The sequence below is a fragment of the Schistocerca gregaria genome, chromosome 10 (assembly GCF_023897955.1).
Source record: "Schistocerca gregaria isolate iqSchGreg1 chromosome 10, iqSchGreg1.2, whole genome shotgun sequence".
NCBI lineage: Eukaryota > Metazoa > Arthropoda > Insecta > Orthoptera > Acrididae > Schistocerca > Schistocerca gregaria.
Window position 1 is genome coordinate 116,757,326 of NC_064929.1, and position 25,202 is coordinate 116,782,527.

General features: G+C 39.1%; 1 protein-coding gene across 6 annotated transcripts in view; it reads right to left on the reverse strand.

The window, feature by feature from the left end:
* Nucleotides 1–25,202, reverse strand: part of LOC126293375 (pyruvate kinase-like) — a 105,255-nt gene that overhangs the window by 3,121 nt on the left and 76,932 nt on the right. For all 6 annotated transcript variants that reach the window (XM_049986580.1, XM_049986577.1, XM_049986581.1 and 3 more), the window contains 5 exons: nt 22,063–22,272; nt 11,396–11,577; nt 9,383–9,628; nt 5,709–5,931; nt 1,435–1,591 (listed from right to left, as the gene is read on the reverse strand). In XM_049986580.1, coding sequence (XP_049842537.1) covers nt 1,435–1,591; nt 5,709–5,931; nt 9,383–9,628; nt 11,396–11,577; nt 22,063–22,272 — 1,018 coding nt within the window. The remainder of the gene's footprint in view (nt 1–1,434; nt 1,592–5,708; nt 5,932–9,382; nt 9,629–11,395; nt 11,578–22,062; nt 22,273–25,202) is intronic.

Below are 25,202 nucleotides of genomic sequence, written 5' to 3' on the forward strand. Positions count from 1 at the left end.
TGTGCAAGTTCTTTCTGTCCTTCAAAATCACTGTCTATCAAGCAGAACATCATCCCCAATATACTGTATTTCTGAATTATCTATACTCAACCTCTATCATTTCCATATTCAGCATGTCACAACTTTTTCCCTAATATAGGGACCAAATTTGCAGGAGTAATTCTCTTTATGATATCACTGCACACAGTTTACACAGTAAGCAACATGCAAAAACACCAAGGGACATTCTTACGGCAGTTATACCATTCATGCAACTAACACTTTTTAGTGGAGCTACAATATGCCACTGTCTGATGCCGGTAACAGACAAGTGAGGAGTTTTAAATGGACACGACACAGCCAACAATTTCTGTTTACTGGGTGTTAGTCTATGCATGGTTTCGTGCAGTCCAAGCGTTCAAAGTCAAATGCGTCCCTTGTAATAAAAATACTAGTTTCTTCATAAACTAACTTCAATAAGATTTGTTAACCATTTTTTATTTAAAAATTATGTAGCGACATTTATTAATAATTCACCAACTTCATATACTGAGCAAGTTCAAGCATTAGAAAATGAAAAGGCAGTCACATGTGTAGTGAAACATTTATTGAGATTACATTATCAAAGAATAGTATTAACTACAAATGTCAAGCATCGAACAGTAGCACACTTTTGTCACATGACTAATATCTCTCACCAACTGGTTAAGAGGGGTGGGGAGGAAAGGTCCAGTTAACAACCCCTACAAGGAAAATTATTATGCAACACTTAGCTAAGAAAACAGAACAGTGTTTCATACAGCACTGTTGCCAATTCACAGCTATCTCCCTTGTTTGGTGGCAAGCGAACCTTCAGAGTTTCCATTACAATGAAGTATAAAAAAAAGGTCTGATGAAATCACGAAAAGAAATGTGGACAAATCCAAAGAATGAGTCCCAAAAGATTAACAAGATAAACAACAGTATATAATTTTGATAAATTAAAAGGTGAAGCTAATTTACTTAGGAAAGCACATGAACATCAGAAAGTACACAAAGCAATAAACTGAAGAAAATGTAGAAATAAATTAAGAAATGGGTGGTTCCCAAAAGGAAACAATTTCATGATATTAGGAAAGAAAAAGTAAGCAGAAGAATCACCACTGGAAAAAGCATGCAGCTAATTTAGCTGTTTAAATGTTATCTGTCTTTGGCCCAGAACAAGAGCAGCAGCTCTGGATAATCAACACTTTAGATTGTGTTAAAAAGCACACATGCCCATTTTAAATGATAAAGCTGTTTTAATAGCCAACTAGAAGACTTTTCTTGGCTTTAAAACAGCAGCACCTTCCTGACCACAGCTTCGACACCAAATATACGATAATGACTGCAGTGTAGTTTGTTTGGCTAGTCTTATCACAGCTCAGGCCAGGCGCCCTCCGCTTCTTAACTGTTTAGGCGACTGGGGATACATACACAATGCGCATAGTGTTTGTGAATCCGGAGCCCTGCTTCCAGCCAGTGACAACGATTACTGGGTCTCCATCACGAATGAAACCACGAGACTTGCCGAACTGCAAACCAAACTGGACACGCACGTCCACATCCTTCAGCCAGTCCTGCAGTGGTGGTGCTGAAACAAGTGAATCAACAAACATTGTGGCAGTCAGCTGAAAGTATCATTTTCTGCTACAGAATTCATGTGGTACCACATCAGTAAACACACTGGCAAAAACATACAATTATGGCCATTACTGCTCTGGGAACCAAAATGTTGTTGTTGTTATTTCTTTTCTTTTCTTTCTCAGATGTTATGTCTGGTTAAAAATGGAAAGTGATGCAGACCTTGAGAAAGTGTGACTTCCTTTTAACTGTACGGTATATGTTACATTGCATTTAGGAACTTTCGGGTAATTGAACAATATCAATAATTACAGATTTCTGTAGTTGTATATACAAGTTTGGATGTAGCTTTATTGCATTGATGTACTGGTGGATATTGCGTGGTATGACTCCTGTAGTTATTAGTATAATCGGTATAATATCAACTGTATCCTGATGCCACATGTCATTGATTTCCTCAGCCAGTTGGATGTATTTTTCAATTTTTTTCTCCTGTTTTCTTCTGCATATTTGTTGTTTTGAGTTGGATATTTCGATTAGTTGTGTTAATTTTTTCTTTTTATTGGTGAGTCTGATGTCAGGTTTGTTATGTGGTGGTGATTTATCTGTTATAATGGTTCTGTTCCAGTATGATTTGTATTGATCATTCTCCAGTACATTTTCTGGTGCATACTTGTATGTGTGAACATGTTTTATTAGTTTATGTTGCATAGCAAGTTGTTTATTATTTTTGCTACATTGTCATGTCTTCTGGGATAATCTGTATTATTGTACATCTGCTCATGATGTGATCTACTGTTTCTATTTGTTGTTTGAAAAGTCTGCATTCATCTGTTGTGGTATTGGGATCTTTAATAATATGCTTGTTGTAATATCTGGTGTTTATTGTTTGAACCTGTATTGCAATCATGAATCCTTCCGTCTCACTGTATATATTGCCTTTTCTTAGCCATGTGTTGGATGCGTCTATCTATGTGTGGCTGTGTTAGATGATACAGGTGCTTGCCATGTAGCGTTTTCTTTTTCCAATTTACTTTCTTTGTATCTGTGGATGTTATGTGATCTAAAGGGTTTTAGAGGTGGTTATGAAATTGCAGTGGTGTAGCCGATGTATTTATATGAGTGATTGCTTTGTGTATTTTACTAGTTTCTGCTCATTCTAAAAAGAATTTTCTTAAATTCTCTACCTGTCCATAATTTAGGTTTTTTATGTCGATAAATCCCTTTTTCCTTCCTTTCTGCTTAATGTGAATCTTTCTGTTGGTGAATGTATTGAGTGCATCCAGGTCTGTATTACTCCATTTTATCATCACCACCACCACCACCACCACTGTTGTTGTTGTTGTTGTTGTTGTCTTGTCTGAAAACTGGTTTGATGCAGCTCTCCATGCTACTCTATCCTATACGAGCCTCTTCACCTCCGAGTAACTACTATAATCTACATCCTCCTGAATCTCCTTACAGTCAATCTTTGCCTCCTTTTATTGTTTTTACCCCTCACACTCCCTCCACTATTAAATTGATGATCCCTTGATATCTCAAGAATTAGTCCCATCACCAATCCTTTTTATTGGTCAAGTTGTGCCACAAATTTATCGTCTTCCCAATTCTACTCAGTACTTCCTCATTAGTTACGTGACTGACCTATCTAGTCTTCAGCATTCTTCTGTAGCACCACATTTCGAAAGCTTCTGCTCTCATTTTACCCCTGAATGTTTGGTGTCCATGTTCCACTTCTATACACGCCAGACAAATACCTTCTCGGTGTTGAATTTCTCTTCTCCAGAATTTCTTTTCTTGCCTGCATTTTATATCTCCTCTATCTTGGCCTTCATCAGTTATTTTGCTACCCAAATAGCAAAATTTGTCTACTACTTTAAGTTTCTCATTTCCTAATCTAATTTCCTTAACATCACCTGATTTAATTCTACTACATACAATTACCTTGTTTTACTCTTGTTGATGTTCATCTTATATCTTCCTTTCAAGACACTGTCCATTCCATTTAACTTCTCTCGCGTCACGCATTAATGCTAGTATATGGAAGAAATTGTGACTCTTTGAAGGTAAATGATAGTGTTACAGTCTTATGAAGTAGTGATAATAGTGACAAACTTAACAGTAATTTAGTTTTGTGACTGACGCAGAATTTATTGAACTCTGTTGTTTTTACTCCACAGAAAACAACTTTTTACCCCTCTGGTGGTAATTACACCCACCCAGATTGGGAACCGCTGTTCTACACACATCAAAAATAGTTTTGCATCACCTCAGTTCCGGAACCTGTATAGAAAATTGGAAGAGAGATCAACATAAACACCATTTCCATCCTTTTTTGTGGCTCATGAAAACCACACATTGCATGTTGTACCACCATACAGCAAGATCTTCAGAGCTGGTGGTCCAGATTGGTGTACACACCGGTTCCTCTAATACCCAGTAGCACGTCCTCTTGCATTGATGCGAGCCTATATTCGTCGTGGCATACTATCTACAAGTTCATCAATGCACTCAGTCCAGATTACCCCACTTCTCAACGGCAATTTGGCATAGATTTCTCAGAGGTTGGTGTGTCATGTCATCCATAAATAGCCCTTTTTTCAATCCATCCCAGGCATGTTCGATAGGTTTCATGTCTGGAGAACAGGCTGGCCACTAGTTGAGCGATGTTATCCAGGAGGAAGTCATTCTCAAGATGTGCACGATGGGGGAGTAAATTGTCGTCCAGGAAGACGAATGCCTCGTCAATATGGTGCCGATATGATTGCACTATCGGTTGAAGGATGGCATTCAGGTATCTTACAGCTGTTACAGCACCTTCCATAACCACCAGTGGCATTCGTCGGCCCCACATAATGCCACCCCAGCAAGGAACCTTTACCTTTATGCACTCATTGGACAGTGTGTCTAAGGCATTCAGCCTGACCAGGTTGCCTCCAAACACGTCTCCGACAATTGTCTGGTTGAAAGCATATGTGACACACATCGGTGAAGAGAACGTGATGCCAATCCTGAGTGGTCCATTCGGCTTGTTGTTGGGCCCATCTGTACCACACTGCACAGTATCGTGGTTGCAAATATGGACCTCGCCATGGACTTTGGGAGTGAAGTTGCACATCATGCAGACTATTGCACACAGTGAGTCTTAACAAGACGTTCTGTGGCTGCACGAAAAGCATTATTCAACATGGTGGCATCGCTGTCAGTGTTACTTCAAGCTGTCATCCACTGCAGTAGTAGCCCTTGGGCGGCCTGAGCGAGGCATGTCATCGACAGTTCCTGTCCTTACTGTATCTCCTCCATGTCCAAAGAACATTGCTTTGGTTCACTCAGATGCTGGACACTTCCCTTGTTGAGAGCCCTTCCTAGCACGAAGTAACAATGCGGACATGAACTGCGGTACTGACCATCTAGGCATGGTTAAACTACAGACAACATGATCTGTGTATCTCCTCCTTCCTGGTGGAATGACTGGAACTGATCAGATTTTGGTATAATGATGAGGATTAAAATAGTGATGCCGTAGATAAGGGCCAGTAAGAAGAAATTGTAGAGAAGAAAACAGTTTGCAAATTAATGTAAACCATTTCTCGTCATTTATTTTATTTTGCTTTGTATTATCGAAATGTAAAGAATCAGTAAACAGCTTAAACTTAAAATAGGTATAATCTTAACTTTTTAGGCACATACTTTGTCACGATCCCTATATTGTGTGAAAGTCTTCTGTTGTGCCTATCTGCGACTCAACATCTCTACTACATAGTGAGTAGAAACTATTCTTTTCATAATTTTGTTGCATTCCATCCAAGATTTCCCATAGTTTGTAGTTTTGCTTAGTCAGTATATGTTTTCTCAGGCATTCTTTTTTTTTATTTTTTAGAAAAAAAGGGGGGGGGGACGACTTATAATCAGGCTCAATATGGTAGTGTGTAGTTATTACTTCATTGTCTTGCAAATTAAGAAAGAAATTAGGAGCCAATACTGTTTGACCAATTCTCCTTCATTTAACAGAGTACAAATGTTTAAGTAACTTTCTTCATCACGCCATCAGTAACAATTGCAGCATGAAGATCACTAAACAACCCAATGTCAATATTGCACCAGATACAAATGACATTCTACCTTACCTGTGTAATGCAAGGGCAGGATAGCCCTGTAGAGATGGCACTGACGAGCCACTTGTCCGTACCGCGTGACCGCGATGATCGGGCACCTGGGACGGTACTTTGAGATTAGGTGTGCCGACCGCCCGGTGGTGGTGATGACAATGATGGCAGTGGCCAGGCACTTCATGGAAGCCTCCACAGTGGCTATCGCTACAGACTGTGCTACGTCCATCGGAGGAACAGCCTGTGAAATGTGGAAAGATATGTTTTACTAGCTTAGTGCCCAGTGCTTCACTTGCATGGACAGTATGATTCGTACAATGTTTTTGTTTTTCTTTTATCAAATTTTATGTTGTTATGCCCAATGCTCACATTTAAGCCAATGGACCATGCACACAGTGTAAGACCAAATACCAATTTTTGCAGTTCATCCTTCAAAAATTTCCTTAACAGCAATATTTTTTAAAAATATTTCCTCCCCTATTTCATCCTCCTAGTACGGAATTTAAAAAATCAATTCTTAAATGATGCCTACAGTATAAGATCAACACCCTCTCGAAATTTAAAGTTTCTATCTTCAGTGGCCTGGGCTGGGTGGTGATGAATCAGTCAGGCCCTATTTCACCCCTTTAAGGGCTAAATTTCCAAACACCCTGAAAGATTTTTTTTATTTCTAACCAAGAAGCCAAATACAAATTTTCCATCGATTTGGCCTTAAAAATGCTTCCATGATGAAATATTGCCATAAAATATTTTAACACCTATTTCACCTCCTTTCCCCTTTAGGGGTTGAATTTCTAAAAACACAAATATGTATTTTTTTTATTTATGACAAAGAAATAAAATATCAATTTTTCATATTAACAGAATCTTCCGTTGGTTCTTGGTAGAACAACATTATAATAAATGAAAAGCACCAGTTTACTTTTGTTCTACAATATTACTTTTATTGTAGAACAAAAGCAAACTGGTGCTTTTCATTTATCAATTTTTCACAGATGTAGCTTTAAAAAATTCTGTAGTTCTTTTTTAGTAATTATGCATTTAAAAAACTATCACCCACTATTTCACTCCCTCAGGGACTATTTCCAAAAATGCTGAAACAGATTTTTTCAGAATGAGAAACCAAATACCAATTTCTGTAGCTCTGCCTTCAAAGCCGACATTTTTCAAAACAATATTTTATCCCCTATTTTGACCCTTTATGAGTGGAATTTGAAAAATCCTCTCAAATGACACCTACAGTATAAGGTCCACACCCTCTACAAATTTCAAGTTTCTAACCTTAATGGATTGGGCTGGGCAATGAGTGAATCAGGACATTTTCTTTCATATATGGAGACGTATTGACATCGTAGTAGAACTGGAGCTATGTTGCCATTCTTGTGGAAATTAATCATGGACCTGAAAATGTTAGCACGTATTTTTGGAGAAATAGTTGTTTTTGCACATGATGAGAAGATGTACAAATTTAAAGGGATCATGCTCTGTGCCAGAACTGAAATCTGTGTGTTGGGAAGGGGTGGGAAGTATGACTGAAATATGTACTTTTACAGAAACTTCAACAGTTTTTTTTTTTTTTTTTTTTTTTTTTATGAAATCATCATCTTTTGAGTATGTTCAAATTTTTAAATTTCCAACAAACAATTCAACATAATCCACAGCATTCTCCTCAAAGGTAAACAGTACTTCTCTAATTTAACATGTTTCTTGAAATTTTTCTTTTTCCACTGAATTCACTAATTACGAAATTGGTAGAAAATTGATTTTTGATCATGTGTGATCATTTATAGCTGTCCAGCCCATACCTGACAAGCTATGGAACTACCAAGCTACTTAGTATAGAAGTAGAATTGAAAATAACTCTGAATATTAGGGGAAGACTTTCAGATTGGTTGAAACATTGCAAGATTGTGTTTTCTGGTTGTTATAGTGGAGAGTGTGGACACTATAAACTAACAGAGAGGGTAAGTGTGTGAACAAATGAGAATTATGACCATCAGAGGGGACACTGATATGGATGCCAATCCCTTCTTTTGTTGCAAGTGTCGTAAAATAATTCCATCTAACTGTCTTTTCCTACATTGTTTATATTGCTACCTGGAGTTTCCATTGTTTAATTATATTTTTATAGAGTGTATTACCATGTAAAATATCAAACAAATGTGCCAGAAACATTTTATTAAATAGTGGCACAAATGACTGGTTTTGTGGGCCCAAAATTTTTCCTAGTGCAGGACAAGTGTTAAATGTAGTGGTTAGAAGGAAAGGTGTGTAAGTGACAAAACCAAATATCTGGACACACACACACACACACACACACACACACACACACACACACACACACACACACACACACCATATATTGTACTGGAAAAAAAGAACAATCAATATCTGGTGGCAACAAGTCATAGATGTATAAAATAATTTGAACTGCTTCCTAGCAGTTATTTTAAGAACTATAACACACTGTCGAGCTGTTGCCAAATGGTGGACATACAGAAATTTGGGTCGGTCCTGGAGGCATGCTCAAGATGGCTGAGGCAGTTAAGGCAACTGCTTGCATTATGAGGGAAATCTGGGCTCAAGTCTCAGTCGAGCACAAATTTTCATTGTCACCACTACAATGTACAGCTAAAGTCTGTTCATGCTCTGAACTGTGTATACCTTTCTTGCATTTGAAGAACTACTGAAGTGCTTTCTATTTGGATGCAAAGAGAAGCAAGTCAACATCAATGACATGTTACCAAAACATATAGGAGACACTAGCAAGTAGGGGGCTTATCACACTCTTCTAATTATATGGTGTTTAATAAAAACAAATGTCCGCCCCCGATAGCCGAGTGGTCAGGGCGACAGACTGTCAATCCAAAGGGCCCGAGCTCGATTCCCGGTGGGTCGGAGATTTTCTCCGCTCAGGGACTGGGTGTTGTGTTGTTCTAATCATCATCATTTCATCCCCATCGACGCTCAAGTCGCCGAAGTGGCGTCAAATCAAAAGACTTGCACCAGGCGAACGGTCTACCCGACGGGAGGCCCTCGTCACACAACATTTCATTTCATTTCATTTCAATAAAAAGAAATACAAGTATTTGTATGTGGTAAGAGCTTACTATGAAATTTGTGTTTCTTTATGTAACACTAGTTATTTAAATCCCTTATCCACTCCATTACGTGTACAACCAAGAAAAGTTGTGGGTATGGATTAATGTAATATGTGAAATTGGGACTAAATATTATTTTACATTGTAGTGGGCCATTCAAAACCTGAATTAATGAGAGTAAAATATGTGACATCTTTTGAGGCAGAGGAGATCATATTATTGATAAAAATCTCACCGAGCACAATACTCAGTTTAATTGATTGATTTTGCATTTATAGCTTCATTAATAACCAATGCATATGAGGGTTACTGTAGACAATATAACAAATGAACACAGAATTTCAAGGTTGGCACAAACTTTGTGGAGAAGGCATTAATAAAGGAGCTACTTAGGGGTTAGTAAAGAATATTGTGCTGCATGTGAAATTTTATTTAGCGCACTTCTTTCTATGATGTTACGACTTGCGTGCAAGTTGAGAACTTATTTTGCCCTAACTAATCACCACAATTCAGAATAGTCACAACTGAATTACTGTATTATGGCTCTCACAGTCCAGCAGAACTTACTGATAGCCGTTACACCTAGCTCACCTTGGAACTGAGGTCGCTGAAGATCTGCCTCTGCCAGATGGCCGCTTCTGCCTCCTTGCAGATGTTTGCCATGGTCAGCACACACTCCAGAGGGTAGTCTCCCTTGGCAGTCTCACCAGACAGCATGACACAGTCGGCACCGTCCAGGATGGCATTTGCGACGTCCGAGGTTTCGGCCCTTGTGGGTCGGGGCTTCTTCACCATGGACTCCAACATCTGCGTCGCACAGATGACTGGCTTCCCGACCTGTAGAAGGAAATAACCACCATTTCAGGGCCAATGTTAGAAAGAAATTAAATATGGATCTGTCTAGTTATCCAAATTGAAGGAACACTGAAGCAGATTTATGCAATTCATAACACTGCTATAAAGCCCTTAAAGTATAACAGAATTTCCTCAATAATATATCTACAGGAACTAAATTTTTGTCTAATGATTTACTGTAAATGGGACTGAGTTTACAAAGGCCGGTAGCTATTTTCTGTGAAAAATAATTTAATGTAGTATATTAAGCTATCAAATATTAAAAACAAAGATTCCAAGACTTACTAAGTGGGAGAGTGCCGGTAGACAGGCACAATAAATAACACACACACACACACACACACACACACACACACACACACACACACACACACACACACACAATCCATCCGCACATGCACACACACAAGCAGACATTTGTAAAGTTGTAAAGGCAAATAGTTCAGGCAGAGATGTCAGTCGAGGAGAAAGTGCAGAGGCAAAGAAGTTGTTGAAAGACAGGTGAGGTATGAGCGGCGGCAACTTGAAATTAGCGGAGGTTGAGGCCTGGCGGATATCGAGAAGAGAGGATATACTGAAGGGCAAGTTCCCATCTCCGGAGTTCAGATAGGTTGGTGTTGGTGGGAAGTATCCAGATAACCCGGACGGTGTAACACTGTGCCAAGATGTGCTGGCCGTGCACCAAGGCATGTTTAGCCACAGGGTGATCCTTACTACCAACTAACACTGTCTGCCTGTGCCCATTCATGCGAATCGACAGTTTGTTGCTGGTCATTCCCACATAGAAAGCGTCACAGTGTAGGCAGGTCAGTTGGTAAATCACATCAGTGCTTTCACACGTGGCTCTGCCTTTGATCGTGTACACCTTCTGGGTTACAGGACTGGAGTAGGTGGTGGTGGGAGAGTGCATAGGACAGGTTTTACACCGGGGGTGGTTACAGGGTAGGAGCCAGAAACTTCCACATGGGAAAAATGGATTAAAAACAAATATTCCAAGACTTACCAAGCAGGAAAGCGCCGGTAGACAGGCACAATAAAAAACACACAAATTTGTGTGTGTGTGTGTGTGTGTGTGTGTGTGTGTGTGTGTGTGTGTGTGTATTTTTATTGTGCCTGTCTACCGGTGCTTCCTGCTTGGTAAGTCTTGGAATCTTTGTTGAGAGAGAGAGAGAGAGAGAGAGAGAGAGAGAGAGAGAGAGAGAGAAGAGTGGCACATTTCATTATGTAGTCCCCTCTAGCACACACAATTAGGTCACTTCCAGGGCATTACATATGGATGTAATAGCTTTCATTGGTAACTTTGTAACTGAGCTTGCACCTACATATTGGGTACATACTTACACACAAACTATAGCAGTGAAAATTTAACTGCCTTGCACATGAAAACTGTAAAATGTCCACCAGGTTATTATCAATTAAGGATTCAGGTCCAGTTAATACTGCACCAAATTACTGTGAATCATTACTGTGATTTTTTAATTGTTTGTCTAACAATTTCCAATTCATCACCAGTATTTGGTGACGCATTTTGGTTGTTTGGCAAAGTAAAAAACTGACAACCAGTTTTCATGAAAAACATCAAAATTTTGTAATGCTTTAATGAAGTGGGTACATTAGACCTGTTAATATTTTTCCATTATAAAGAATAACAAATTTTTCCTTATAATTCTAACAAGAAGTCAATGCGTTAACTAGAACCTTTCAGGTTTGTTCATTTCCTGAAACTGTCAGATATTTACAAACTCTTACCTTGTTGCACCTGGAAATCATTGCCTTCTGAGCAAGGAAGACCTTTTCAGGAGGAATTTCAATACCCAGGTCACCACGGGCCACCATGATGCCATCAGATGCCTCTATGATCTCGTCCAAATTAACCATTCCCTGATGGTTCTCAATTTTTGAGATAATAAGAATCTTCTTTCCTCCTTCACCTGAAAATTCATAACAAGTTGCCATTACATTCTTTCCTGACAGAACTAAAAAAGCTGTTTACAGTACCTTGCTAGTAGAAGAAAAACTAAAGATTCCGTCCCATACAGCCTTATCATTTGAGGCAAACTTATTTGTTGGGATGCAGACTCTTTACAGCAATACACCACCACTTTGACCTCAGCCTTCACTGGATGTAACTATCCCAAAGCAGATTTCCCAAGCCATTACATCCAATCCTGGTACTGGTGATCCTTCCCAAAAAAAAACAACAATTTCGGTGTACCCCACTAGACACTCTGTGTTATCCTAGCCTTGAATATACAGGGTATGTGAAAAGACTTTCCCTGATTACATAAATTGATAACTCGGGCTAGAAGTAAGATACAAATATGAAACTTGTGTCAAATTGTTTACAACTACCAAAGCTTTTTTTTCTGTTTTAGGTTTGCGGTACATAAGTAGTAGATGAGGTGCAGTGCCCAAGAAGCCATGTTAACCAATCAGGAGAAGGCAGTGTGTCCTGTGGTACTACGAGACAGGATCGCCAACCACAGAGCAGAGACACTTCCAGACAACATTTGGAAGGAATCCACCTGATGTCAAGAGCATTAAAGCCTGATACGAGAAGTTCAAGAACACAGGATCGGTTGCTGACCTTCCGAGGTCTGGTCGACCAAGAACCTCAGCAGACAGGGTGGAAGCTGTAAGGCAGTCTTTTCTGCGATGCCCGAAGAAATCGGTGCGCAGGGCCTCATGTGAATTACAGATACCAAAAAGCTCTCTCCATGACATTTTACACAAACGTTTGTTGTTTCGTGCATACAAAGTGCAAATCGTTCAGGCTTTGTTGCCCAATGACAGTATACGTCGATATGACTTTGCAGTCAAAATGCTATAACATATTGAGGACGATGATGGTTGTCTCAGACGAATTTCCTTTTCTGACGAAGCGACCTTTGTCACTGGAGTAGTGAATCGCCATAATGTGCGCATTTGGCGGTTCACAACTCCCTGGCGAGGTAATGGAGTGCACCAGAGGCAGTCTAAAGGTGAATGTTTGGTGCGTGCGTGCAATTGCACGATCTAATTATCAGGCCATTCTTCTTCGCTGAGGCTACCGTCACATCTGCAGTGTGTCTGGACATGTTGCAACTGTATGCTGTTCCTCAGCTGCTTCAGTATCACCCCGATGTCTCGTTTCAGCAAGACGGTGCACCGCCTCATTGGGGTTTGGACGTCCGTGCCTATCTCGATATGACCTTTCCTGGGCGATGGACTGGTTGTGATGGGCAAACGGTTTGGCTTCCACGCTCTCCTGACATAGTCCCATTAGACTTCTTTTTATGGGGTTATGTCAAGGACGAGATCTACCGAATACTTGTACCAGACGCTGAAACAACAGATAATCACAGTCGTTGAATCAATGCATCCAGTGATGTTAGCTAATGTGTGGACGGAAATTGAATATCCTAGATGTGCTACGTGCTACCAAGATTTTTCAGACCCCGTGTATTAATCTGCTACTTCAATGAGGCTATGACTGCCCAAAGCCATGCACTGAAATTAGGTCCATTCTGTCAGATTTTGTCTGCCAAACCTAGAATAGCCTTCCGTCGCTCTCCAAATCTCTGCAATATCCTTGTCAAACCCTATGCTGCCCCTGCACCCCATCTCCCTGCCCCTGTGACCATACATGCTGCAAGACTTGCCCTACGCACTCTCCTACCACCACCTATACCAACCCTGTAACTGGCAAAAAGGAAGATACCTGTGGAACAATCCAGAGCTGATAGAGAGCATCATGACTGATACAGGAATTAGTGATCACAAGGTCATTGTAGCTAGGCTCAATACCATTTCTTCCAAATCCATCAGAAACAAATGCAAAATAATTTTATTTAAAAAAGCGGATAAAGTGCCACTAGAAGCCTTCCTAAAAGACAATTTCCATTCCTTCTGAACTGACTATGCGAATGTAGACGAGATGTGGCTCAAATTCAAAGATATAGTAGCAACAGCAATTGAGATAGTCATACCTCATAAATTGGTAAGAGATGGAACGGATCCCCCGTGGTACACAAAAAAGGTCCGAACGCTGTTGCAGAGGCAACGGAAAAAGCATGCAAAGTTCAGAAGAACGCGAAATCCTGAAGATGGGCTAAAATTTACAGACGCGCGAAATTTGGCATGTACTTCGATGCGAGATGCCTTTAATAGGTTCCACAACGAAACATTGTCTCGAAATCTGGTAGAAAATCCGAAGAAATTCTGGTCGTATGTAAAGTACACAAGCGGCAAGACGCAGTCAATACCTTCGCTGCGCAGTGCCGATGGTACTGTTATCGACGACTGTGCCGCTAAAGCGGAGTTATTGAACGCAGTTTTCCGAAATTCCTTCACCAGGGAAGACGAATGGAATATTCCAGAATTTGAAACACGAACATCTGCTAGCATGAGTTTCTTAGAAGTAGATACCTTAGGGGTTGCGAAGCAACTCAAATCGCTTGATACGGGCAAGTCTTCAGGTCCAGATTGTATACCGATTAGGTTCCTTTCAGATTACGCTGATACTATAGCTCCCTACTTAGCACTCATACACAACCGCTCGCTCACCGATAGATCTGTACCTACAGATTGGAAAATTGCGCAGGTCGCACCAGTGTTTAAGAAGAGTAGTAGGAGTAATCCATTTAACTACAGACCTATATCATTGACGTCGGTTTGCAGTAGGGTTTTGGAGCATATACTGTATTCAAAAATTATGAATCACCTCGAAGGGAACGATCTATTGACACGTGATCAGCATGGCTTCAGAAAACATCGCTCTTGTGCAACGCAGCTAGCTCTTTATTCGCACGAAGTAATGGCCGCTATCGACAGGGGATCTCAAGTTGATTCCGTATTTCTAGATTTCCGGAAAGCTTTTGACACCGTTCCTCACAAGCGACTTCTAATCAAGCTGTGGAGCTATGGGGTATCGTCTCAGTTGTGCGACTGGATTCGTGATTTCCTGTCAGGAAGGTCGCAGTTCGTAGTAATAGACGGCAAATCATCGAGTAAAACTGAAGTGATATCAGGTGCTCCCCAGGGAAGCGTCCTGGGACCTCTGCTGTTCCTGATCTATATAAATGACCTGGGTGACAATCTGAGCAGTTCTCTTAGGTTGTTCGCAGATGATGCTGTAATTTACCGTCTAGTAAGGTCATCCGAAGACCAGTATCAGTTGCAAGGCGATTTAGAAAAGATTGCTGTATGGTGTGGCAGGTGGCAGTTGATGCTAAATAACGAAAAGTGTGAGGTGATCCACATGAGTTCCAAAAGAAATCCGTTGGAATTCGATTACTCGATAAATGGTACAATTCTCAAGGCTGTCAATTCAACTAAGTACCTGGGTGTTAAAATTATGAACAACTTCAGTTGGAAGGACCACATAGATAATATTGTCGGGAAGGCGAGCCAAAGGTTGCGTTTCATTGGCAGGACACTTAGAAGATGCAACAAGTCCACTAAAGAGACAGCTTACACTACACTCGTTCGTCCTCTGTTAGAATATTGCTGCGCGGTGTGGGATCCTTACCAGGTGGGATTGACGGAGGACATCGAAAGGGTGCAAAAAAGGGCAGCTCGTTTTGTATTATCGCGTTATAGAGGAGAGAGTGTGGCAGATATGATACAAGAGTTGGGATGGAAGTCATTACAGCATAGACGTTTTTCGTCGCGGCGAGACCTTTTTACGAAATTTCAGTCACCAACTTTCTCTTCCGAATGCGAAAATATTTTGTTGAGCCCAACCTACATAGGTAGGAATGATCATCAAAATAAAATAAGAGAAATCAGAGCTCGAACAGAAAGGTTTAGGTGTTCGTTTTTCCCGCTCGCTGTTCGGGAGTGGAATAGTAGAGAGATAGTAAGATTGTGGTTCGATGAACCCTCTGCCAAGCACTTAAATGTGAATTGCAAGTAGTCATGTAGGAATGGCATATCATATGCCAGCTGTTACGTAAACACTGTTCGGCCTTCTGCAATGGCATGACTACCACCAAGTTATAAGTTACGATGAATGAGCATAGTCACCACACAATATCCTGTCACTGAGTGTGCTCTACAGCATGACAGTCTTTACCTTGGGACCTGTTTCACCACACGTCATCTGAATTATTCCTCTAGACACCAGTTTCTCACAACTCTGCAGGTGGGAAATAGCACTACAACATGTCTTCACTTGTCACTGCCCAATTGGCCTTAATTTACATTAATTTCTCCAGTCTCTATTTTCCACATTAATTATTCCTTTCTTCACTATTTTAGTTTCCTACATCTTTCATTTTATGACCTGTATTTTTCGCCATCCCCTCCCACCTCTATTACATACAATGCACTTTGATTCTCACTCTTATTACCATATTTACTCGAATCGAAGCCGCACCTGAAAAAATGAGACTCGAAATAGAGGAAAAAAATGTTCCTGAATCTAAGCCGCTCCTGAAATTTCAGACTCTAAATTCAAGGTGAGAGAAAAGGTTTAGACCGCACCTCCAAATCTTAAAGTTGGTCCATTGTAACGTGAAACACAATTGAGATGGAATGGATGAAGATAGAGCTACAGTAGTTTGGTTCGAATCTTAAGCTTAACAGTTAAGCTTTACCAAGTAGCCATTGCTACATGTCGGGCACTCCGTCCGTACCCTTCCTTTTTCGCGTGCTTCGCCTGGTTTGAATCGATTGCTTATTTTGCTTTGATCTGCTAAGTGCCGTTGTCTTTGTTATAGGGGTTTACGTCACTAAGCTGAAAATGCATTATTGTACTGTGCCATGCATTGTTTGTCGCATTCTGATAACGAGTGTTTACGACCTGTCGCCGATCGCAGCATGGTTGCTTTTGTGCGTGCTTAAAAAAAAGCAGAGAGAGAGAGAGAGAGAGAGAGAGAGAGAGAGAGAAGGAATTGTCTCATAAGCAAAACAATGGCAAGAGACTGCTATTTGTTGTTACTTACGCTGCTGCTTTCTTTGACAATGATCAACAAGAACCAAATAATGGACTGCGTATGATAGAAGAGGTTCTGAATGAGAGTTTAGTGAAATTTTTTCTCTGTTTGATAATCTTCGCAGATGCCTTTTTAGTACATTACATTATGCACAGATATTTGAGTAATCTTGGATTTAAAAATCTAGTCAGTTGCCGTGCTTCATTTCTGACTGTATCACTATTCAGCATAAGAATAGTACGAATATAAACATGATATATTTATATTCTTCCGCATTTGCTGTTGTCTCACTCTAGTTCCGTAGTTTATTAGGCAGACAGGATTTAAATGAGGTAGCAGCAGACACGAAACAATACATGACATAATGTTTACATTCTGCTACCTTTTCTTTTAATTTATTTATTGACACAGAGGTTTTGGTGCCAGTATTTATCTTTGCGCCTACAAACCATACCTGTGTAACGCTACATATATTTGATGGCAGAAGTTAGTTGTGGCGACACCTACCAACATTTTTCAGAACTTCCGCTTACTTTGCACTCTATTCTAAGCCGCAGGCAGTTTTTTGCATTACAAAAACAGGGGAAAAAGTGCAGCTTAGATTCGAGTAAATATGGTAACTTGTGCATGTGGCTTTAGCAGTAATCATCATCTTGCATATTACCCTATCTTCCACCTCAGCTCTCAGGTTTTTAAAATCTTGCCTGTTGCATTTCCAACAGTCAGTCTTTCCTTCTCACCTATCCTGTAACTCTCCCACGACCTGGGTTTCTGGGTGACTTATTCAAACTCTACCCCTTTTCCTAAACCTTACCAGTCTTTTTCCTTTGCCCCTCTTCCTTGCCTTTCAACCGTTCATCCAGAAAGATCCACTGACTGAAAACAAGCCAACTGTAATACCTTTTATGTGTGTGTTGTTCTACTGCTCCTTGGTGAGTATAATTATCTGTCCAATTTTTATATTTTCATGAACAGGCTAATATGACACTCCATCACAGCTCAGACAATTATAATCTTACTGATCAGAAAAAGTAAACAATTTGCAAAAAATAAAATGGAGACATTTAATATCAGGCATCTGTGAAGGATCAGAGTTAGGGCAATTTATTTTAATGTCAGGACTGCATTTCAGCAGACAATTTAGGGTAAGAGTTGTGTCAGGTGGGGTGGGGTGGGCGAGGGGAGGAAAGAGTGGCTGAAGTCTGAGGGAGACAGCAGATGGGCAAAATAAGAATGCAGATTTGAGAGGCTCAGGATGGGAATACAACACACAGGCATCAGAACGAGTGAGTTCGTGCAGGGCACAGTGATGGGAAGGAGTGGATTAGGAAGGGGTTATGTAATACAGGAAAGGGGAGCTGGTATTGAAGCTAGCTGATATTGAAGCCAGGATTATTTACCACGCATATAAATGAGACACCTGTAGAAACAACTGCCAAAGATGTCTGACAAGGAGACCACACAGCAATTAAATTTTTGTATTTATGGTACATGTAGCTCAGAAATTAAATAGCAATCACTCAAAGCAGTTCAGTACCAATCAGGTGGGGGAGGGGGTATTCTTGAGAAAACTGGCTGTTTGAAGTTTTATGATGATCTTTAATACTATGAACAATGCCATTTTATGCCAGGCTACTTTTGCTCTGTGGTAGAATTCTCACCTGTACATGGGAGGATGGGAGATTTTTAAACAAAGGTGCATGTTTTGTACGCATTTCTGCTAAGACAAACAGAAAAAAAAAAGATTACAAAATAAAATTATTTTCCTCCACAGTTTCTTTTAGGGGATTGATCTGAAGTGTGTTTTGCATTGTTTTATTTTTTATTCTGTTCCTTTTCATCTTACATAGGAGCCTTGAAAGAAGGCACATCTTTCACTTCTATTCTACTCAGATCTTTTACTGTCCAGGTCCAACTTTCCAATCCATATGTCAAAATTAATAGATAATACGACTTGTATAGGGTGCTCTTTCCCATTCCTAAGTACATACAATACATAGGCACAGAAAAACTTCATGAAAAAGAATGCAAAAAATAACAAGAAATTTGTAGCTTTTAGACAAATATCATGGAATCAGCAATTTTTATGAAATATCATGAAATTTGTCATTTACCGGATGGAAGTCATGAACCCTGAGTGTGGTAGTTAATTAGTATCTGTAACTGTTAATTACTGAATGTTTGGACGACATTTTTCCCTTCAAGGCTGAGGATCGTGTATACTCCTAAAATGACAGTTAATTGACCTTGTAACTGACTATGATGTAATATCATAAATAGCACATCACTTGGAAAAAATAGTACCAAACTGATGTGCTATAGTACCAAACTGCTAAGAAAAAAACTAAACCTAATTTGGCATAATCACTACCACTGCATTTGTTTAAAAAACACTATTTAGCAAAACATTACACTGAAATTAACCATAAAGCTTTTTTCCCTCCACCTACTGATACGCTAGAATATTGAGTAATTTTATTTCCTCTCCGAAATTTCTTCCTCAACATTTACTTTCGTTGTTTGCTTACTTCCTAAATATTTGAAAGCAATTACTTCTTTAATAAATTTTCCATTACAACTTAACATCCATCAATTTATTCTTTGTTCCTGTTGATTTTCATTGCCTCATTTTTTGTTACTCATTTCCATGCCTGCTTCTTCAATTACCCTGTGCCTGTAATTTTCATATTTGCTGTTGACCCTTTGTCAATTTTCTCTATGATGTTAAGCAAGACTATATCACAGGCCACTGGTGACAAACTTCCTTGTCTAACCCCTCTATTCTAAACCATTCTAATTTTTTGGTCATATTTTATGACAATTCTAACATTTGTTAAGCATGTTTGTGATTGAGCTGTATTCCCTTACAAGTTCCAGTCTATTTGAACCTTGTCATACCACATCCCTTCTAGCCGTTTCTGTTTCTTTTCTAACACTTATCTAGTTATACATATGCCATCTGTAGTTGATCTTCCCGACCAAAATCCTGTTCTCTTAATTTTTGTTCTATCTTATTCCCGATTCTCTTCAAAATTATCTTTTAATTAATCTTCATGCACAATACTGCCATTTCTCTGTAAGTCTTACACAGCCCCTTTTTAAAACTATTGCCTATATGCAATAATCAGCAATCTCTCCATAAGTCCATAATATCCTCATTCTATATGGCCACTAATTCCAGCAGAAGCTGCAGGATTAATTATTTCCAATGCAATCATCTAAGCAAGAAATTTTGTCTTATCACTTCTAACACAACTTTACATTCAACACATGCACATCTTCCCTTTCTATTTCATCAAGCTGTTTACACATCATTTCCTCTTATATCTTTTTTGTTTCCCTCTACTATGTTACACCTATCCTTCATATAGGTATTGGTAAAACTTTTTCCACACTTTCTAAACTTCTTCCTTACACACAGGCTTTCCTTCTTTGTGGACTATTTTTTTCCACTACTTTCTGTTACCTAGTATTTAGTATACTACCTTGTCACACTGAATTCATCTTTAATTGTTCCATGAATTTTTTCCATGACATTTTCTTAGCAAAAGCTCTTTACCTTTGTGCACTGATTAGTTGTTTCAATTTATTGCACAGTGTTATTTCTTATCCTCTTCTTTTTAGAGATCTGAGCCCTTTCCTTATAAAGCAGGTATTACACAATGATCCACCACGAATGGTACTGGTCTACCACGATAGCCTATTGGTAGAATGGATGAAACCACAAAAATTATCAGACATTATCCGACCACCAGAATAGAGAGCAGTTCTAAACTGCTGTCAATCTGCGCATGCGCACAAGGGGCTACTGCAGTATTTCCTGCTTGTTATTTGCTTACTGCTTGGTGACTAGTAGCTCATTTCAAATTTCCGTGTTGGGGATTTTCTGCGTTTCTTTTTTTCAGTAAGTAGGTTTTCATAAATGCGGAGAAAAACTGACAGTAGACTTTCTTTTATACTAACTGTGTTCTATTGATTACTTCGTATTTTAGAAATGAAATGGAGGAAAGAGGCATTAAGCGTCTCAATTCGGCCATAGAGAGAGGAAAGGTGTACTTGTGACTCGCTGTATCATAATACAATACGTCAGCAATCATCTCTTGTAATATGCATATAATGCCAAGCGGTGATTTTCGATTTGTATTGTAACACCTTAGCTTACAAAAGTTCATGTTTGTTTTCATTGCATCTTTTTTTATTTGAGCATACCAGAAAAGAGAAACTGGCAGTGATAATAGGCGACCAAGTCCATAGATGAGGACTAAAGAATTGAGTAGCACTTATATACTGTATATTCAAAACTTGGACAAATAACACAAGTACATCTTTAATCACTGGTCCTTTCAAATGTTGGAAATTGCAGTGCATACATCCACAACAACTTTTGAAATGGTGAGCTGTGCTATTCTGTAGCTCTTAAAAGATTCCCCATTCACCAGGAAACTTAATGTTGCAGCCAGCCTGCAACATAACAGGCGTTTACCAGTATTTTATCAGTGATCTAGGCCAATATGATCACAAAACTTATAAACATAGGATTTAATTCTTACTTTTGAGAATGTGAGAGCCTCCCTCACAACTGTGTCACACTAAATCCATCACCTATCAAACTGCAGCTTCTCTAAACAGGCCATGTCCATCCTAACAAAGTTCCGAAATTCTCGCGGATCTTCAGTCCTCAGTTCTTTCACCAACAGTGAATATATTCCCCTGCCTTCGTCCATTCTTTTCAGCCAGGGTCGAACTGAACAACGTCTGACTTTTCATTTTTGTTGCCATTCTGCCCTAATCCAAAGATTTACTGTCACTGCCAGGGCAATAGCTCCAAAAACAAGTGGGTCCTTTCTATTTTATTTACATCATAAATTTCGATATACATATACCTGTGTAACCAACTTTCTTAATATAAACAGCCGAGTCTGTAATTCAGAACAGTACTACCCTACAGAAGAGAAAAACAGTTACTTAATAAATAATGGTAAAAAAAATTCTTATTAAATAGGAACATTGAGCTCACAGAAATAATATGGACATATGACACTCCAGTATATCATACGCTTGCCCTCGAGTTGCACACGGTAGAACGAATGACTTTACAAGACAGACAGTTCTATTTTCTTTTTGGACGAATCGCCTGCCACTCACATGTATCATCTACTGTGCATGCACACTAGGTATATCCCGCGTGGACGGTATAATAGGTCGGAAGTGAACCAGTCTGTAGTTACAGGTAAGCACATTAGGGGTGCTGGTGCATAGGCGTATGGTTTAGGCACATCGTGTAATACAGGCTTAAGATGGTCCCTACATTTATTCTATCTTGAATCGAAACACGTAAATAAATTATGAAACTATGAACAAAGAGAAAATGACAAAAGTTAGCTTACTCACCAGGTGTTCAAGAAACTGTTGAATATGGGATACAGAAATTAATTCTGTCTTTAAAGGGTTAACAAATCCTGCAGCTATGTCAGTACACTCGACTAATAGGAAACTTACCCATGACACTGCGTATCTCCTGGAGAGCTGCCGCATTCCGTATGAATGATGCGAACACCATGTCCACCTGCTGCTCCACACCAAACAGCAGGTCCTTTTTATCCTTCTCTGAAACAGCTGGCAGATCTACAGGGAGGCCAGGCAGGTTAACACCCTTGCGAGATCCCAGCATTCCTCCATTCTCCACAGTGCACACCAAGTGAGGTGGGGCTGGGAACAAACAAGGTATCCTGTTAAACCGTGTAAGGAACCGTAACATCAAACCGTACACTTTTAGGCTCAAGAGATGTGGGTATACAGTAACACACAAATAGGAAAAGTAATGGTTTAAATTAATGTACACACTGTAGCTACAAGAAAAGCTAAGCTTTCACATGTGTTTTCTTTGCATGTGTTACACTTTAAGATACATCACACAAATGTGCCAGTAGAATTTTAAATAATGACAAATGTCTGGTGTTCAAAGTGTTAAGCGCTAAATGAGAGTCAAACACACTGATTTGAGAATTTGAAAGGACATTCTCATATGTAACAATATACCTTGCACAAAATTAAATTTACTTTGAAAGTACCGCTTTTCAAACCACCATTTGCAATATTTTACTGTTTTTAACCTGTTGGAATTTGTTCCACCAATTATCAGACAACACCAGTAAAGAGGTGTTACCACCCATGCACAACTATGACGACGTAGGAAGCCTGTTTGTTCGTATGTACAAAGCATTTACAGATCTTTCATAGCATTAGGAGATCTTACATTACTTCATTAAACGAAAAAGGACATCACATGATACTCAGAAAGCATCGGAATTTTGTAAATAATATTAAAATACATAATTCAGCTTAAAGTGTGCCCAGGTTCACAAGATGTAGGCCCCAACCTGATATAAAGTTTTCGGGACGCAAATTTTCTTGGAGTACCGGTACTGTATTATCTCATGTTTGGGTCTTTATTATGGCGTAATGCCATATGTGCCGGAAGATGAAAACATGCATTTGAAATTTAGCAAATAGTTGAAACTAGCCAGTGGTGTGGAATGAAACATTTCGTTTCAAATAAGTTTACTGCCACTGTGAAAAAGACTAATAAAAGGTAAATTTCTTCAGCACATCGACAAAAATAACTTCATTGTTCTGCAAGGCGATTGATGCGAGATTGCCAAAAATGTGGAAATCAAAAAAAATCAGAAAACAAACTAACAACACATTTTAGCCTTGTGTAATTATGTGAATTATTTTAATTCACTTGATAGCTCCCAGCCACAGAATTATATCTTGTTTTCATTTAACATGAGAGCTGTAAATAAAGAGCAAATAGCAAGATCACTGAAAGTGGAGGCTATTCCCCCTCCCCACTACAGCTCAGACTGCCTTGCACATGTGTTAATCTAGCAGCTTGGGTGTGCTAGAAGAATTTTTCCGGGTAGCATCTGGCAGCTTGTTGGTAGTGCTGACAGAGCTAACACTCCTAGCACTCACACTTCAAATAGGCAGAAGCAGTAGAAGGTACTGCTCATACACGACTGAATAGTGCACACGCAAGAGGCCGCTAGCAACTCTTCAAATGAATCTGATGTGAACAGTTGTGACATCACAGTCATCGGAAGCAGTTTGTTGTTATGAAGTCTTCGTCCCACGGCCTTTGACACATTTTGCTATTGACAGACACTTTTGCATGCACTGTGTTTCGTTGTGGTAAATGGCAACTTAAGTTTTATTTTAATTTTTTTGTCTCTTATGTTTTATGGCAGCAGTATTGTCCTTCAGTGGCAGGATACAGTAAAATTCTCTTTTAGAATATCATTTCTTACTAGTCAACACGACAAAAATTTAATTGAAAACTAAGACAATGAAAAAATTCTGGAATTCCAAAAAATTCTTGGGGTTTCACTGGTTTTTTCTCTGAATGAAAATATTCCTGGGTTTTTCCCGGTTGTCCTGGGGTGTATACACCCTACAGAAACATCCCTATTTAGTTATTGTCACCCTAAGTATACTCCACTCCAACTCTACAGCATTCCATGCAAATTTTTCATTATTAGAAACAGTGCTGTAAGACTTCATCTGTGAGCACCTTTATGGCACATGCCACTTTTCCTGCTGTGATGGACTGAAATTTTATTCTTTTTAATTAAGGTTTGACTTTCAGGAATAGATCAAACGGTACTAATGCAGCAGTTCCGCTTTCTTTGTTTCCTTCTTTTGTTGTATTCGGTGTCGACATACTGGCTGAAAAACTGGATGCGGAAGTCAACTGAATACACAGAAAAACTGGTTCTTTTTAACAGTTTTCTACTACAAGGGTTAAGCTCAATTGTGTGTTTAAATAATGAAATTAACAAATATAAGTACGCAAACAATACTTTGGAAAAAACTTAATTACCTTGGAAGAAGAGCAAACTTTGCTAAAATGTTTTCGAATAGAGCTAAATAGATCCTTGAAGGTTACTAGTATTTTGTCTTCCAAATGTTTAAAATTAGTACAGAATTTATATTTGTTTATACGTCAACAATAGAATTTAAGTTACGAAACAATTACTGATTTTACCCTGTAACAAAAGATACTAACTAGAAATAGCCCAAATCATAAAATCAAATATATACATAAAACTAAGAGCAAAATTAGATCTGGTTTTATATTCTTTAAAACTGAGGGTCAATCTTTCTCTTATATGAAAATGCAGATTATACTCCTGTATGTTAATGGTAATTAGTTCAAAGTGAAAAACTAATTTAAGGAGGCAGATGGCAAAACAAGAGGGGAATTAAAATTATCCTAGCTTGCTTTGTCACACGAGGTCAGGCAAATAATGTGGGTGGTGTAACACAGGGCTGCTGTGCTTTGTTGGAAAATACAGTATTAGCTGGTGTGTTGTCTTACTGTAGAGCTCATCACTTGTTCTTACACAATTAAGGTCGGTCTCTTTCTTTCTTATTGTCTATCAGAGTTTAGCAAGAACCTCAAGGAAGTACTGTTGATTAATAGACTGTCCTTCAGAAAGCCTTTCAAGATACACAATTCCATGAATCCATCATCACTTTACGTCTATTTGCTCATTCGACCTTTTTTCAGCCTCCATGAAGTTGGGCCCTTCCAATGAATGGATTGGTGCTTAGCCTCTGGATCAAACATGAAAAAC